Genomic DNA, 17,108 nt, shown 5'->3' with positions numbered 1-17,108 from the left:
TGATTAGCTACATAGAGCAGCATGGAGTTTATTTGTAAAGGTCATAAAAAAATTCTTGATTGATCTTTGCACTGATGAAAAGTTTCACAAAATGTATTATAGAAGGTCCAGGTTAGGACACGTGTTGAGAACAATAAGCAAGAAAAGGATGAAAAGGGCCAGTCAGACAGATGGAGTCCAGTTGTAGGATGCTCCAGGAAAGAAAAATGGCATGTCCACAAGATGTATTGAAGATCTTCCAAGAGCGATACTGCATTATACAACGGGCTGAACATTACTCTTGGCAAAGACTAATCTGTTGTCTGAATTTATAGTCTGATAAAATCTGAAAACTGCATGTGCGTAGAGGCCATTCATTCTGTTATAATCTTTGCACCTGACTGAGTCCATTTCTGGACGCGTAACTCTGGTCCTGACATAACATGTTGCATCAGAAAGATGAGCACGACCCTTGTCACACTCTCAAGTGACTAGATGCTTCCTGCATTGTCTGCCAGACATCTGGGCCTGCGGGACGGGTCATGTATTAAGGATGCGCTAGAAAGACAAAAAAAAAAAGAAGAAAGAAATGCCATGGCTCAATCTGACTGTGGCAATCTCGGTGGAGGCTGTACAATAACATGCATGCTTAAGTACCTAATGATTTGTTGGTTCTCGCGTACAGTTTGATACGCATCACCAGATGCATTTGCAGAAATGAGATCTCGAGGATTCTTGCTCGCTTGGGATGAAGTTGACTGGGTTTGTTAAAAACAGCAACAGCTCTCCGTTGCTCGTCTGAAACTCAAACAAAATTGGGGATAGTTGCATCAGTTTTGTGAGGAGACGCTGGCCATTACCCAGACAATGATTCAGAATGTCCTGTGCACTCTGATGAGCTGCTAGCAACTCCTTTCCTGCCGTGGAAATTGACCAGGAAGAAGGCTTAAGGGAGCCACAAACACTGACTGATACAGCCCAGTAGACTTTTTCTGAGATCTAGTTGCGTTATCAGGGATGGAGATGAGGCCACACTGTGGAAATCGTGCTGTAGTCTGATGTTTGGATGGAAACACCTCAGAAACGTCTCGTGGTGTTTATTTAGTGGGGGATCATCTCTGTAAAGCGGTCGAATTAGTCGTCTAGAGAATTCTGACAGATTCATGCTATTAGCATGGCAAAGCAATACACTGCTGATTGGGAAGTTAAAGAACAAGGAAGTAAGGCAGAAGCTGGATGACAGATAGGTAGTTGGCAAATACTCATCGTTCAAGATGCAAAGACAATCTGCTTTCCTGTCCAGCATTCTGAGAGTTTCTCTCTCGCAAGGTCATGCGTGCTTTTCTCCTGAAGCAGGTTGACTATAGCACTGTGCCTGACAGATGCTGATGTTGTTCGCCAGGACGGTGAGAGGTGCACATAAGGGACGAGTGTGTGTGTGAGAGAGAGAGAGAGAAGAAGAATGAAGGACGATAGGAGATCAGAATGGGAGTGAGTCGACTCTCGAAAGTAGGGGCATCGGAGAGATACCGAGCGGGCTCGCCTGATCATAGGATGATGACTGATGTCCCGACTGAAAGACGTCGTTGTCGCTCTCTGGCACCAGTTGGTCCAATACCCCTAGACGCCCCATCTCATGAGACCAATTGAACTAGGACGCGTGCCCCTCTATGCATGACAAAATATTCCGACAGGTCTTCTTTGACGACAAAAGACAACCCAACCCTGACTGACACCAGTGACTAAACCACATCCACGCGTGCTGCGCGAGGTCAAGTTTCATCTGGTCTGATATCGCCAAAAAGGGATCTTCCCCAGGTTGAGAATTGGGCGTGTGGAGTAGTGCGTGCGTGTATCAGGGGGCGCACCTTGAGCCAATCGTCTTACATGCAAGCGCCAAGCTAAAGCCAAGATCCCGGAACCCGGCAAACCCTTACTTTTAGCGCCATGGAGGCCACAGGGTCCTACCGAGACCTTGGGAGGGGCCTGGAATGGGGGGAAAAATTTGCTGAGGAATGAAGGTTTTTGCTTTTGAAGGGGAGGGAAGAAAAAAAAGAGTTGGGTCTTGCCGCGGATCGAACGCGGGACCTCTCGCAATGATGATTAGGGTGGACCCTAAGCGAGAATCATACCTGAGATTGATGTTAGATTGAGTTGAGTGGTATGTGAAGGATAATTTGGTGAAAACACTTACCACTAGACCACAAGACCTTGCAGCAGCCACTTTCATATCATGTTATGTACTCTTCCAGCATTGGTCTACAAGCCATTGGAGCTCAGTAATAACATGTTATCGCCATATTCATAAGTAACAATCATATTCATAAACCAACAAACTGAATGTCCACCTTTTTTTCGTGGTTGTGAACAAGCGTGGTGTCATAGTAGTAAGCATCGTTTGGTTTGATGCCACCATGAGAAACAACACACAGATCACTTGGAGATGGCTGCATATTGACGAAAATTATTGTAGTGACTGCTGACGAATGCCAAGAAATGACAGCATATGCTATGAAAAGACTATTGATATGCATAAAGTTGCCGCATTGCCGCTACCCAAGTTTGGGTGAGTGTGTAGTTGTGTAGTAGTAGATGTGGTATTGGCGGTCAGTGTGGGTGTGTGCGTGTGTCGAATAGTCATCGCAAGGACAAAAAAGGGATGAATGTATGCATGGCGACATGCTTGTCTGATAAAGAAGAGGGTGGGGGGGGGGGGGGGGCGGCAGGGCAGAAAGGGACAGGACGGGGGACAGACAGGGGATTTAGTAGCAATCATGAGACGCAGATGGTTTGAGCCCTCAGCACGCGCCCACACGAGTCCCGCTGTGCACTGCATCAAACTCGCTTACACAGCCTCCTGACTAATCCCAACACAGCACAGCACCGAGCCAAGGGGAAGTTGATTTGCGAAACGGTTCCAAAGAATAGCGAGAAAAGTTTGCATTCAAGCGAACAAGCAAAGAGGAAAACGGCCCAAGCCCAGGCAAGCCACGGCAGATGACCCATCCGGGATTAGGGAGATCAGGGAGATCATTGAGGATCGTTTGGGAGATCATTCCACGGGAGATCGGCACACATCACCGCCGTCAACAAGTCTTGGTATTCAGCAAGCGCCCTGCTTCAGCCTTCTCGTCGCCCCTACTTGCTTGATGTTACCCAGTATACGCTGCTTATCAGAGCACGGTACTCGGCAATGTATCTAAGCCTGCCCACCATCCCCCCGGCCCCCTCCAAAAAGAGCCTCAAACAACAAGGTTACTCCTCTTCTGCGCCTCAGCGTCAACCATGCAGTATCTACGGCGTCAGAAGAGAAGAGATAGAGTGAGAGAGAAGAGGCCCCACCACCACGCATGGGCATAGCACCAGGGATTAGCCAGCACAGCCCATCGTGCATGAGCTCCCCTGAACAGGATCTGAGGATCTCCAAAACGTCTGGACTCCTTCTTACCCCTCATAGACGAACCTCCTGTGACGGGGCTTCTGGTTAGACACTTACTACGTACAGCCTTTTTCGTTTCCTCGCTCGGCGTCACGGCATCACCATTCACGTCGTCCGGCCCTCTGGTTCGCCCAACTCGAGAAACATCTCTCGTTCTCTACCAATGCAGTCTCGTCTCAACATTGTTTGCAGCCATGGGTCTTCGTCCCAAATGACGACTGAGAATGGTTTGAGATGGAAATTTGGGGCAATGTCGTCAAGGGCATAGCCTCCCTCCTCCTCTCGTCTCTTGAGGGCAGCGAGACGTTGAGATGGGCAAGTTGGGTTGAGGACCCGACGACTATAAAGTATCGACGATATTCCACCTCAAGTTCTATTCATCTCATCTCACCATCATCAGCATCAACAGCATCTTCAGCCTTCTACATTCTTTCCTTTCCAACTGACAAACGATTGATTCGTTTTCTTCTCTCATTCACTATCAATAACAAAGTCTTTTTTTACAACTTCATTCAAGTTTTGACAACTGTCTTTACCATTACAAACACCACAATCTTCTATTCTTCCATCATCGGATCACTCCCTTGTCTTCTCCAAACCCAACAACTCCAAACCCAGACCAAACTAAACCAAACCCAAATCTTTCAAGATGTACGCCCAGCTCTCTGCCATCATCATCGCCCTGGCGGCCACCCCTCTTGTCTCTGCCCACGGCGAGATCCTCTCCGCAGTCGGCGATCTCGGCGGCAACGGCACCGCCCTCGGCATCAAGGGCGCCGTGGTCCCCGGCGAGGGCCCCAACTACGAGACCGAGGTGCAGACCACCGTCTTCTGGTCCAAGGACATCAACACCGACTACGACCTGGGCTTCACCGAGGGCGGCGTGGCCGGCAACGGCAACAACCAGCTCGACTACGTCCAGTACTCGATGGCCCAGAGCGGCTCCACCCTGCCCCAGGTCAGCAGCGGCGGCTCCGTCTCGGGTGTCTTCCACGTCGTCACCGACGATGGCTGCGGTCCCCTCCAGGCTGTCGTCGACCCCACGGCCACCTCGCTCTTCAGCAAGGCCGTCGACGCCCAGGTCACCAGCAATGTTCCCACCACCGGAACGGCTGGTGAGTGCCCTACCTCGCTCGACAGCGGTGTCGACAACAAGATCAAGAGGACCCTCCGCCGCGCACTGGTCAAGATGGGTCTCCTGTCCAAGAGGGCCAACAATGTTGACAAGAGCTACGTGAGTTTTGATCTTTCTTTATCTGTTATTACACCTTGAGAGAGAGAAACACAAGCTAATCATTCATCTTTCTTTCAGTCCTACTCTGTTGAGATTCCTGCTGGAACCGTCTGCAGTGGTACCATCAACGGCATGACCGGCCTCTGCCTGGTCAAGGTCTCCAACAACAACGCCAACGGCCCCTTTGGCGGTGTCGTTGTCGTCCAGATGCCCAACTCCACCACTGCCGCCCGCACCAAGCGCTCCACCTCCTTCACTGCTTAATTGGAGAGCTTGGAGAGCAGGACTTGGGGGATAGGAGAGAGAAACAGGGGTGAAAGTGTATGGTCAGAGTGGTGGTGGTCTCTTATTGGCTGTCAGGGGGATGAAGATGCTGTGGTGTCTGAAGAGATATGATTAGCATATTAGATTCGAGGCTGGTTCCGCATTTACCTTTCTATTTAGTGTAGTATGATTGAATGATGAATATAACGGCCTCTCCAAAATCGCATCACTGAACTTTTGTGTGATATTGGACTACCAATGCTTCCACTTTTCTCTTTCGTACCACTGAAATATGACTACCTGCTCTAAAAAGCTATCTCGTCACGTAACGATCTTGAAGTGAAACTGTAACGTAGTCACTAACTACGCTATAAAAGTAGAACATCAAAAAGTTTAGGGGCCTGACGCCAGATTGATTCATCGTCAACTAGAAGTATCAAAGTACCATCTCTATGTACTATCCTTTTCTTATCAAAACAAAGTCACTCTCCGCTTTCATACACCGTCAGAAGCCGCATGTCCAAAGTCACATCACAATCCACGATATACGTTTCATCAGATGAGATTCCCCCACTCTCTTCCTCCGCAATAACTCACCACCAAGACTCTATAGGGTTCCAGGCCTCCAGGGTACTCTTCCGCCCCAGCTTGGTAAGACAAGCCCAGCCCCGCCGCCGTGCACACTTGTCGTCCTCACAGTACGCCACACCACGCAGGGCCTCGTCTTCATGAGCACCCCAGGACACAGGGTCAAGATTCTCCGCAAAGCCATCCCACCCCTCGCGCTCAGAGCGCAAGGGAATCATCCTCTTGACGTGGACAAAGACATCCTTGCCCTGTCGCTCCCACCAGTAGACCGTGTCGCAGTCCTGGCACCGCCACTGGTGATCACCTCCCTCTCCCCCACCGTACCACAGCCTGCCCTTCTCTACCTTGAAAGCAGGCATGAACAAGCCACTACGGCCGTCGTTCCTGTTCGCCCGGCATCTGCAGCATCCGTGCTCGAACCCGCAGCAGTCGTGCGCATTCTGTGGCTCGGGGTCGAAACAGGCACACGTGTCTGGGCCAAAGGACAGCAGCATGAGGCGGTCGTCATCAATAGTGAAATGTGGACAGAGCATGCAGCCCAAAGTATCACGATGAGTTTCAAGGGCGTCTTGGAGGGCCTTCCGGGTGACGGGGCCGGCATGATCAAGTGAGAGCACACGATTCCGCGTGTTTATGGAGACAGGAACAATGCCATACTCCAGATCGTCCTCAGCCTGTCCCATGAAAAGTCGCTCGTGGCGAGGAATGACCCGCAGCACGGGCACCTCGTAGTCCTCGTCGTTGTACTTGCAGTGCCAGCAGACGAGCCGCTGCGGCATTCCGAAGCGCAGGAACCTTGCGGCGCTCTCGTGCAGCTGGGCCCAGTCACGAGAGGCATGGGCGCAGAGCCGCACGCGGCCCTCGTGGAGGATGCAGACGCGGGTGGCGTTGGACTTGTTTTGGGCCTGCTTGGCCGAGAAGATGGCGCGGGTGTGGTACTCGCTGCACCCGCTGCACCAGAGCTCCTTGTGCAGGGCCTGGAGGGCCTTGTTGTAGCGGCCGTCGTCTCTAAAGTTGCGGCAGGGCTGGCACAGGGTGTCGTTGGTGAACAACAGTTCAGTCTGCTTTTTTTTTTGAAGATTGGGGTCGTTGTCGTTGCTGCTGCTGTTGTCGGTGTAGCAGAGGGGCTCGGCTAGCCAGGCCGGGACATTGTCTCTGAAGATACGGGAGGTCTGGCGGAGGAGGCGGACGGCCTCTAGCTCGAGATGGACGGCAATGAGAAAGATGAGACCACCTCTGAGGGTGTAGACGGGGCTGTTGGTGTTGTTGGCAGCGCGCTGGATGATCCACTTGGGTTGGTAGACTCCATCGATACAAGTTGCATAGGTGTCGTCGCTAGAACCACCAGATGTTTTGGAAGATTGTCCATGTCGTCTGGAAAGATGGGGCTCAACATTGTGATCGAGAGGGTATGCCTTGGAGATGTCTTCAGAATTAAATCAACAAGATCTGAAAGCAATGTAGGGAGGATTGACAGGCTCTTACATTTGATGTATTGTATTTGTATATTTCCTGCTCTGTCACTTTTCCCAAATTTCAAAAATGCCCTTCACTGACTGTGAAGGGTTGGCATAGTGATTTTAATTTAAATACTTTATTTTACAATCCTTTTGTTAGTTAACACAGCACATCTGTAATAGAATCGCGGCCATTCACTAAAATGGTGTTGTATTTTCGACAGGTTCCAGAACTGAGGTACCCTCTTTGACTTGCTGTCTGTGTGGCTACTTGTATCAATCTTAGTATCCACTCATTGGAAGAGCAGGACTCTTCATGATCAACAGAAGTATGGAAGGGTTCTCATGACTTACTACCATACTCGTACATACTCGGAATGAAGACACGAGTGTCATATAGTTGATTTATTACCTCTCTGCTTACATTCATGACCACCCACTCAAACTCCACGGCCTCTCGCCCACATCCCACGCCACCGGCTCAGACCCCATCTCAAACACCAGCTCCTCTGCCCCCACAAGCTCCCCATGGCTCAACCACGCCCTGTCCAGCGCCACCCCGTCCAGCGTCACCCTCTGCGGATAGACCCGATCCTCCGCCAACCCGTCCGCCCGGATCACGAGCGTCCTCTCCAACCCGGTCCCCGCAAACAGCTTCACCCGCAGCGAGCTGAACCTCGGCGCGCCCAGCAGATACAGCGCCTGGCCCGCGACAGGATACACGCCCAGCAGGTTCCAGACAAGCCAGCTGGGCAGTGCGCCTGCGTCCGTGTTGCCGGGGTAGCCGTCCCTCGCGTCGCTGTAGAACGCATCGACGACGGCGCGGGTCTGGTTGACGGTTTTCCAGTGGTGGCCTGGCACGTAGTTGTACAGGAACGGCATGGGAAAGGAGGGCTCGTTGCCTGGGTTGAAGAGGGCGGTGCCGGCGTCGTTGTTGGCGTCGCCTGTGCCTGCATCGGCTAGACCTGGAATAAAGGAGGCGTCTAGACGACGGACGAAGGCCTCGTCGCCGCCCATGAGGTGGATGACACGGGACATGTCGTGGGGGGCGGCTGTGAAGGAGGTCTCCCAGACGCGGGCCTCGTAAATGTCGTCGCCCCAGCCGCAGCTTGGGATGCAGACGACAGGATTGTAGTTTGTGCTGAGCAGGTTTGCTATTGTTAGCTATCTTTGCCTCTGATTGCGAGTTGAAGAAATATGAGGAAAGAAGGCAACTTGTAATAACAAACTTACAAGTTGAAACTTCCATCTGCATTGCGCGGGCCAGCAAAGCCGGTAAAGGTGGTATTAGCCGACTCACTCCCATTGACAGCAAGAGATGTATTCCCTTCTGGATTCCACTGGTTCTCCCACCAGCCAGCACGATCCAGATACCGAGCCTGTGCTTCAGCCGATCTATTCAGGCCCTTGGCCACAGCCCAGAGGGCAAAGTCGTCCTGAGGGTACTCCAGCCCCCGCGAGATGCTCCTCGTGTGGTTGCGCGTGATATACTTGAGATGCAGATAGTCGTCCAGGGCTCCTCGTCCTTCTTTAGTCGCGCCGTCGAAGGCGACTGAGTCTGCGTTGCGCACGGGAAGAACCTCTGCATCCTTCACCATGGCCCTGTATGCCTCGTCCCAGTCAATGTCGCCCAGTTCACCCAGGCCAGTCGTGGTGATGTTAGTGGAGGTCGCGTTGTTATTTGAACTGGGAGCCACAGGAGACAAGACACTCTTGACAAAGGCATCGCCCAGCACGAGATCAGCGTGTGTGCCGCCCTGCACACGACCATTCCAGTTCGCCGCGCGGCCCGCAGGAAGGAAGCCCTCGAAAGAGAAGATATTGATGAGGCCCCTGACGACACGGCTGTAGGTGTTCGTAAAAAGAAGATGGTACAGGGGCAAGAGAGTCCGATACGTATCCCACAGGGTGTAGTGGTCGTCGTAGTAAGGGTAGCTCTCGTTGGAGGTCCAGATGGGGTTTTCGCCCGTCTTGTCGGTGGGCATCAGGGCAGTCTGGTACAGCGCCGTGTAGAGCATCTTCTTCAGCGTGCTGTTCTGGCTTGTCTCGGAGCCGTCGTCGACAACCTCGACAGCGCTGAGGACGTTGGATTCCCAGTCCTGCTTCACCTGCTCTACCACGTCTTCAAAGGTCGTCGTCGAGGGGATCTCGCGTTCGATGTAGCCACAGGCACTCTCGACACTCATATGAGAGATTCCCACCCTCGACTCCAGCACAGCCGTCGCATTCCCTAGTGCGGACCCTTCCGTCGTCGTCTGCGCCCAACTGAACAATGCTCCCAAGCCCATCCTATTCCCCGGCCCCGACCTGATATCCATAGAAGACTGCACCAGCGGTCTATCCGACGCCGGAGCAAACAGATCAAAGGGCCAGCTCAACGTGCCAGCCCCCTCGACCCGATTAAACCCCACAGGCTGCACATACGCATTCGTCGGCACCAGTTTTGACCCCGATGGCACGCTGAAGTTGGCGCAAAAGAAGTACTTGGCCTCCTCGGCGTTGACCCACCCGCCGGCGTAGGTGACGCTGCCGTAGTACGAGGAGGAGGAAGTGCTGCTGTTGCTGCTGCTGCCAGGGCGCACATGCAGATCGCCACGGATGAACTGCTGGGTATAGCTCTGGGTGGTGGGGTTCTGAGCCGGGAGGACATGAGTTAGGTCGATGAAGATGTGGGCGTCGTTGGCATTCATCTGGGACGTGGTGCTGGCAGTAGTACCCATAGTCTCAAATGTGCTGACATTAGACGTAGACAAAGATGAGGAGGGAAATGTGTAGCGTATAATGCCGGTGTGGTTCGAGGCTGTAACGTCGATCTTGATTCCATCCAGCAAGGTTGTCGAGAACACGCCCACGGCGGCAGTCTCGCTCACCAGTGAGCGATTCTGCGAGTAGGTGTTGTTGTCGGCAAGATTGACGGACGACAGCGTTCCCAGGAGAGGCATTTGCGAGATGAGTCCATAGGTCGGATTCCCACCTGTGCCCGTGACGTGCATCATCGACACGCCCGTGACGTTGCCCAGAGGACTGTAGCCGGCATTGCAGTCTATGGCGAGGTCTCCCAGGCCCATGTAGCTGGTATCGATGCCGACTTTGGCCATCTGCCAGGGACGAGCAGCGCCTGGGAAGGTATTCCCACCGGCTATGCCCGAGCCTGGTGTGGGCCCTTCTGTGCCGATGAGGAGGTCCACATAGTCGGACAGTCTTGCGGCCTCAGCTGCGCTGATGAGGTGGCTGCAAGAGAGGGCGAGGATAGAAGAAGCCAGGGCCAGAGGCTTCGTGGAACGACGGCGACGATGGCTCACCATGGCAGGAAAGAAACTTGGCAGGTCAGCCTGTGGTGATCCTCTTTTCCCTCACGAGATGCTTGCATGCCTACAAATCTTCTGGGGTCGGCCCATGTACTTATACTTGAATATAGAATTCAGCACATGAACTAGTGAGCATGCAAGACACAACGCGTGATGGGGCCCCATCTCCGCATTCCCCAGTCAACCATCTTCATTAACCCGAGCACAAAAAAAGGCTGAAGTTTCTAAGGCGGGGGGGGGGGGGATGAACCATCATGGACCGGTCCGTCCCAGTCAGGTCACACTGCAGAGTATCAACTTTGTTTGCTGTGGAGCTCGGGGCCTGTTACACCGGCAATTGAGAAAGGTAGCATGATTGCATATGTGAATTTAGTGTTTGCTAAACCTATATCTTTCTAGATATTGGTTTTAGCTCGGCTGGGGGAGGGTCTCGAGGAGGATGAACCCGGTTTGGTCCCTGTTGATCGTCATTTTTACGCCTGACTAGCATCTTCCTTTACGGTCACTCACTCGTGACGTGCATGTGCCATTCCCCAAGGACTTCGGATCGCCACAAGCCGAATTGCCCATTGTCCCTCTATCATCGATGTTGTTGCTACCAATATAGGCATAATTGATGCTTCGAGCCATCACTTGTGAATGGGCTTGCGAGCAATTTTCAACACACCTTCGGAAAATGGGAAAGGAAGAGAGAAAGAGAGACCATACAGGAGGCCAATTTGGTGCAGGCAATATGGCCTTTAGTAGCAAGGCCGTCTCAAGCCCTATCAGAGCCGGTCAACCTAAGTACTTATACACTATAGTATACACGCGTTTCTTCCCATTGGCAGGCAGCTGACAATTGCTCGGTGCGCTCAATTCGAGTGATGCGGACACGACCTTTAGATAACACAAACTTGTAGACTCATTCTAGAACATAGAAAGCTAGTAGCTTAAGTAATAGAGAGAGAGAGAGAGAGAAAGTTCCACGGACCGGACCACAAGTGGAGTGCCCAGTTTTTCTTTTGTTGGTGAGCTGAATAGAAAAGAACTTGGCGGTGAGGGCAGAAGGCTCTCAGAACCATGACACCCACCTTGGCAGAAGAGACCCCACCCAACCTCCAGAGCTAAGGAAACTTCTATTGGCGGGTAGGCCAGGGAAGAAAACAGGGGTCCAGGCATAGCTCTCACTCAACCGTGATAGCTCAAGGACGTGGTGGGTGGTGAAGAGGAACAAGACAGCGTTGTCAACCCCCCACCGCTTAGAACGGCACATTTAGGCCAGATCATGTCGGCATTTCTTCAATGATTTCTACTTACTAAGAAATTACATAGTCTTATATAAATAGTCATGAAAAGACCGCAAATCCTTTTCCTGGGCAGATGACACTTTACACTCTCATCTGCCCCCTTTCATAATTGCTGTGCCCCTTCTCTCTTTGTGAGTGAGTGGTTGCGCGTGTGAGTGGCCTTTAGAATTCAATCACTCACTTCCTTACTCATTCATTCGCCCAAATCAAGGTCCAATTCAAAACATGTCAGAAGGACTCTCCTCGGCCTTCTCCAGCCTGAACCCCTTCAGGAAGGCCAGTCCAGCCCAGGACGAAGGCGGCGAGGAGGTCGACAACACGACCATTGCAGGAGGAGGTCATTCGATCCGCGCACGCGATCCCCTCCGCGTCAGCCATGCGCTCAAGTCCTTCCTCCTGGCCGAGGGCGAACTCAGCCCCGACGACCTGGAAGATGACACCGAGGAAAATCCAAGCCAGGTCCTGCAGGCGCTCGCAGACAAACCGCACATCAACGTGCCGGACGAGGTCGTCGACAGGTCGTACCCGCTGCCCGAGTACTTCATCAGCTCATCGCACAACACTTATCTGATGGCGCACCAGCTGTACGGGACCTCGTCGGCAGCGGCGTACGAAAACACGCTGCGGGCTGGGGCACGATGCGTCGAGATTGACGCCTGGGACGAGGAGACCGACGCGAACGAGCCCAAAGTCACACATGGCTACACGCTGGTCTCGCACATTCCGTTCCGCTCCGTGTGTGAGACAATCCGAGATATGGTCGATGAAGAAGAACGAGAAGCGCAGCAGCAGAGGGGAGCGGGAGGAGGAAGCCGTCCAGCGCCCGTCCTAGTGTCTCTGGAGAACCACTGCGACGTCCACGGCCAGCAGAGGCTGGTGGAGATCATGAAAGAGGTCTGGGGCGAGCGCCTGCTGAGCCAGGCCGTGCGGGCCAAGGGCCACCAGGAGCAGGAAGGGGGCGAGCACGTCACACTGGAAGACCTCGGGTCCAAGATTGTGCTGATTGTCGAGTATCACATGCAGGGCGAGAAGGACATGTCCGACTCCAGCCCCAGCGATGACGACGACGACGACGACCCGTCAAAAGAAGAAGAAGGCGTGGACAGACAAGCCCTTCGAGCCTACAATGACAAGAGAAAGGTCACAGGCGCCGGTGCCATCATCTCAGAGCTCGCCGAGCTGGGCGTCTACGCGCAGTCCGTCAAGCCCATCGACAACACCTGGTTCGAGGCCATCACCCTCAAGAACGGGCCGCGCCACCACCTCATCAACATGTCCGAGACGGGCCTGTTGTCCCTCATGCCAGAACACACCCCCAAGATCGGCGCCCACAACGCCCACCACCTCATGAGGGTGTATCCCAAGGGCACGCGCATCTCCTCCAACAACATGAAGCCCGTGCCCTTCTGGGGTCTGGGCGCGCAGATCTGTGCCCTCAACTGGCAGACGTTCGGCCTGAGCCTGCAGCTCAACGAGGCCCTGTTCGCCGGCACGGACGGCTACGTGCTGAAGCCCGCCTCTCTGCGCCGCGGCGGCAACGGTTCCGCCACGACAGGCCGCCAGAAGCGTCTGCGCGTGCACGTTGCCGGCGCCACTGCTGTGCCCCTGCCAGACGGCCGCACCGCAGACGACATCAAGCCCTACGTGACGGCCACGCTGTACCACCCCAGCGACGCGCACGCCAGCAACGACGCAGCCGCCAGCAAGCGCAGGACCCGCGCCTACCGGCAGCACAAGCTGGGCTTCCTGCACCACGGCGAAAACCCGCCGCGCACCGATCCCGTGTGGGACGAGACGCTCGAGTGGGAGTACGAGGACAGCGAGCTGGTGTTTCTGCGCATCCTGATCAAGAGCGACGATGCGTTTGCTGTGAACCCTGTGTTTGCCATCTCCACGGTGCGCATCCTGTATGCCGCGCCGGGGTGGAGTTTTATACGCATGTTGGATTTGAAGGGCCGTGAGACAAAGTGTTCTTTGCTTGTCAAGTTTACCGTGGTGGATGTGGAATAGTAATAGTAATAATCATCATCATTCTGGTAAAGAAGAATCGGGGCGTGGGAATAGCTGGACAACGAGACCATCGAGGTTCCTCCTTCTCCTCCTCCTTCAACAGTCCGCCAAGATAATGGTACCATACCACCCTAGATATGCTTGGATACAAATAGAAGAAAGCGAGAGAGAGAGGGAGGGAGGGAAACAGAGAGGCACCCCGTGAACTCCGAAGAATCATGTCCTTTATTGGGACAAGTGCCGTGCCAAGAGGAGATGGTCCACTCACTCGTTTTCCCCTCCATTCCGATTTGAAGCTTCAATTCCACAAATGACAAGCAAGACTTGATGGCTTTTCCTCGATCCATGCACTGCAGGTGAGCTTGTTGGTCTCTTCTGATCTGAATATTGCCTTCTGAATAACGACATGGTTCGATCCTGTTATCTCTCCCTATGTAACCGCACGAATGAGAATGCTGCAATTACTTCATGTAATATGTGCTGAGCACCGCAGGTGTCGCGAAACAAGTAATTAAATTATAATCATGAGAGAACAACCCAGTTACTGATAGGATCCATAGTGGACTATTAATAGAGGCTTCTTCTCGTTTCTCTCGTCTGGTCTGTTCCGGGTTTCTCTTTCGAGCTGCCTGGTTATAGCTCAAGCAATATATTAGAAACATAATAAGACAAGGGCATAAAAGAGGAAGGAAGAAAAAAACAACGTATAAGATGCAATTTCTACCGGGACTCGCAACTTTCTTCAGCATCGGAGGCACCTTGTTCAGCAGTGTCACGGCATGGACCAACCCCATCAGAGACCCAGGCGGTTCGGACCCGTTTCTCGTTTATTCAGGCGATGGTTACTATTACCTCTTGACAACCACCTGGACCAATGTCGAGATCTCGCGGTCTACCACCATCACAGACCTCAAGGCAAGCCCCGAGACCAAGACGGTCTTCTCGACCACCACAGCCTCCATGTGCTGCAACGTCTGGAGCCCCGAGGTGCACTACCTGGGTGACAAGTGGTATATCTACTTTACTGCTGGGGATGCAAGTGATCTTGACGGCCAGAGACTGCACGTCTTGGAGGGTACGTAATGATTCCATCATTATACTATCCAGAACTCGTTATCCTGCTGCCATTCTCTCTCTCTCTCTCTCTCTCTCTCTCTCTCTCTCTCTTATATATGATTGAAATAAGATATTAATAACGTGCCTTGCTACCAAAATAGGTGGCAGCACACCATGGGACGATTACACCTACATTGGCCAGCTCACAACCGAATGGTCCATCGACGCCTCGGTCCTCCGCTTCACCGACTGGGGCAACTGGCTCATGTTCTCGTGCATGCACGGCGAGACGTACCAGTCCATCTGCATCCAGAAGCTCTCGTCCACCTACACGGCGCTCACAGGCTCCATCTACGTCATCTCCACCCCGACCGAGGCTTTCGAGGAGAACGAGTACCCAGTCAACGAGGCCCCCGCCGCCCTCTACTTCAACGGCGTCACCTACATCTCGTACGCCGCCTCCTACTGCTGGAGCCCGGACTACTGCATCGGCCTGCTGACCTGGGACGGCGCGACGAACCCGGCCGAGGCGTCCGCCTGGTCCAAGAGGGACGGGTGTGTCTTCTCAAGCGCCAATGGGAATTACGGGACGGCCAGCAATGGTTGGTTCCAGAGCCCGGACGCCTCGCAGACCTGGATCGTGTACCATGCCACGGATAATGCGGCGGGGGCGTGTGATGATACGAGGTATACGATGGTGCAGCTGCTGGGCACGCATTCGGACGGCTCGCCTAACTTTGGGAGCCCTGTGGACTTTTCGCATGCGTATAGTGAGCCATCTGGAGAGTAAGATGGAGAATGATGGCGACGACGACGACGACGACGATGATGATTAAAGATTATGTTGTGCTTTGCCTGTTGTCAAAGGACTCTGGATATCTTGTCATGAAAAAGAGCAGTAGACATCATAACTGCTGAACGATGAACTCCTACCAAAGAAGAAGAAAGGAAGAAGCCCCAAGATTAATCAACCCGCTGTGATTTCATCTCGTAATTCATTATACGTACTACCGTAATCATTCAACACTCTCCTTGCAACCTCAACAGTGAGAGGTGTGACAAGACCACCCTCGGTCCAGACACCATCCTCATAACTCTCGACGACGCGAAGGAGTCTTGCTCTCGCGTCGTCGATAGAGAACAAGGGCGTCCATCAAATACGATCGACTGGGAACTGCCTGGCCATGTACTCATCCTGCAGCACGAGGACGTTATCCAGCGGCGAACTGTCTTGGCCACGATCCAGGATCGACTCGTACATGTCTCGCTTCTGCAGAAGAGGCCCGCCCTTGAACGCCTCAGGAATAAGATCGAAGCCCTCCCGACACGACGCGACGTACTCGTCGACAGTGATGTTAGACCCCTCACCCTCCCTGTAGGGGGCCCTCGTCGCCGCCGTCGACGGTCGCGCTTCTGAAATCCATGCCCACGGCGCGGCTCTCATACACAAACGTCAAGTTGGCGCGCCATGCGTCATGTTGGGAGACACACACACACACACACGCACACACGGCAGATGTACGACACTCATTGTTCACAGCAGCAAGGAGGAGCAGCAGCCTGCATGTGGCAGAGGAAAGGTAGGAGGGGAGGAAAGAACACAAAGGGGAACGAGAATGGTGAGCTTTGTTCCTCTTTCTTTTGCTACATATCATATTCATCATTTGGTACATGTACATGCAATATGTGTCATTTCTCCCCTTCTTTTAGCATATTATGATGCTACAAGACACATTTTCAGCAAGGGAGGGTGATTCCACGCTAGATATACTTGTGAGTACTTACTTGAACTTTTGCTGCATGACAAGTCGAATTAGTAATATGGGGGGCAAAGACAAGGAGGAATGTACGCTCAGAGGAAAGAATATCATCAAGTGAATTATAAAACGTGACATGCCCGTCTGATGTTCAGCGTATCATCACCGTTCTGACAAGATCCTTTTATATAGTGTTTGTCTGGGAACTTACACTCAGCCTTGCGACTACGTTGAACACATACAATAACATGGCCAGTCTTTGTCCGATAGACTGACAGTCACGCACGTAATTCTCGTTGTTGATCCCACCCACTCATCCGTTCATTCGTAGGCCACCAGCAGACGATGCAGCTCATGTGGTCTCGACCCTCGATCCTCTCCGGCCATGGTCCGGATCACCTTAGCCGGGACGACAGCGCAAAAGAGGGAGGGGCCGCAGAACTATTAGTACCCCACAGCTCGCGGGACTGATCCGGCATATGTACTATGTAAAGGCCCTGAATAGTACCCCGATACATTGTGGGTCCCCATCCCCTCCTATGGCGACAGTGGGTGCTGCTGGTCCATGAATGTGGAAGAGCTGTTTTTTTTGTTTGTATTTATTTATAGTTATGCTGTTGGAAGATGAGCCAGCCAACACAGCAGAAGGTGAAGGTCAAACGAGCACTGCTGTTTCTTTTCTTCTTCTATCCCAACGTGTGGTTGAAACAGGAAATACCTTCTCGAT

At 52.9% G+C, this 17,108-nt stretch overlaps 6 protein-coding genes across 6 annotated transcripts; 3 read left to right on the top strand and 3 right to left on the bottom strand.

Annotated features, from left to right (window-relative positions):
* Nucleotides 1-3,824: 3,824 nt before the first annotated feature.
* M406DRAFT_354816 (uncharacterized protein) lies at nt 3,825-5,138 on the top strand. The gene is made up of 2 exons (XM_040922999.1): nt 3,825-4,652; nt 4,731-5,138. The coding sequence occupies exons 1-2, from the start codon at nt 4,068-4,070 to the stop codon at nt 4,914-4,916; spliced, it is 771 nt and encodes a 256-aa protein (XP_040782292.1). The 5' UTR covers nt 3,825-4,067; the 3' UTR covers nt 4,917-5,138.
* A 371-nt stretch (nt 5,139-5,509) lies between these two features.
* M406DRAFT_67639 (uncharacterized protein) lies at nt 5,510-7,077 on the bottom strand (the record flags this gene model as incomplete). The annotated part of the gene is made up of 2 exons (XM_040925077.1): nt 5,510-6,930; nt 7,062-7,077. The coding sequence occupies 2 exons, from the start codon at nt 7,075-7,077 to the stop codon at nt 5,510-5,512; spliced, it is 1,437 nt and encodes a 478-aa protein (XP_040782291.1).
* A 310-nt stretch (nt 7,078-7,387) lies between these two features.
* On the bottom strand, nt 7,388-10,266 carry M406DRAFT_67638 (family 92 glycoside hydrolase; the record flags this gene model as incomplete). The annotated part of the gene is made up of 2 exons (XM_040925076.1): nt 7,388-8,102; nt 8,195-10,266. The coding sequence occupies 2 exons, from the start codon at nt 10,264-10,266 to the stop codon at nt 7,388-7,390; spliced, it is 2,787 nt and encodes a 928-aa protein (XP_040782404.1).
* A 1,517-nt stretch (nt 10,267-11,783) lies between these two features.
* M406DRAFT_246996 (1-phosphatidylinositol-4,5-bisphosphate phosphodiesterase gamma 2) lies at nt 11,784-13,568 on the top strand (the record flags this gene model as incomplete). The annotated part of the gene is made up of 1 exon (XM_040916439.1): nt 11,784-13,568. The coding sequence occupies one exon, from the start codon at nt 11,784-11,786 to the stop codon at nt 13,566-13,568; it is 1,785 nt and encodes a 594-aa protein (XP_040782290.1).
* A 711-nt stretch (nt 13,569-14,279) lies between these two features.
* M406DRAFT_326713 (family 43 glycoside hydrolase) lies at nt 14,280-15,414 on the top strand (the record flags this gene model as incomplete). The annotated part of the gene is made up of 2 exons (XM_040920122.1): nt 14,280-14,643; nt 14,786-15,414. 2 exons carry the CDS (start codon nt 14,280-14,282, stop codon nt 15,412-15,414), a joined length of 993 nt encoding a protein of 330 aa, XP_040782289.1.
* Nucleotides 15,415-15,777: 363 nt separating this feature from the next.
* Nucleotides 15,778-16,899, bottom strand: M406DRAFT_326712 (uncharacterized protein; the record flags this gene model as incomplete). Its single annotated transcript, XM_040920121.1, has 4 exons — nt 15,778-16,063; nt 16,410-16,420; nt 16,593-16,606; nt 16,833-16,899. The coding sequence occupies 4 exons, from the start codon at nt 16,897-16,899 to the stop codon at nt 15,778-15,780; spliced, it is 378 nt and encodes a 125-aa protein (XP_040782288.1).
* Between the last annotated feature and the right edge of the window lie 209 nt (nt 16,900-17,108).

Source organism: Cryphonectria parasitica (assembly GCF_011745365.1).
Source record: "Cryphonectria parasitica EP155 unplaced genomic scaffold M406scaffold_1, whole genome shotgun sequence".
Lineage (NCBI taxonomy): Eukaryota > Fungi > Ascomycota > Sordariomycetes > Diaporthales > Cryphonectriaceae > Cryphonectria > Cryphonectria parasitica.
The sequence above is the reverse complement of the archived record's forward strand: the minus strand, read 5'-3'. Positions and strand labels throughout refer to the sequence as shown.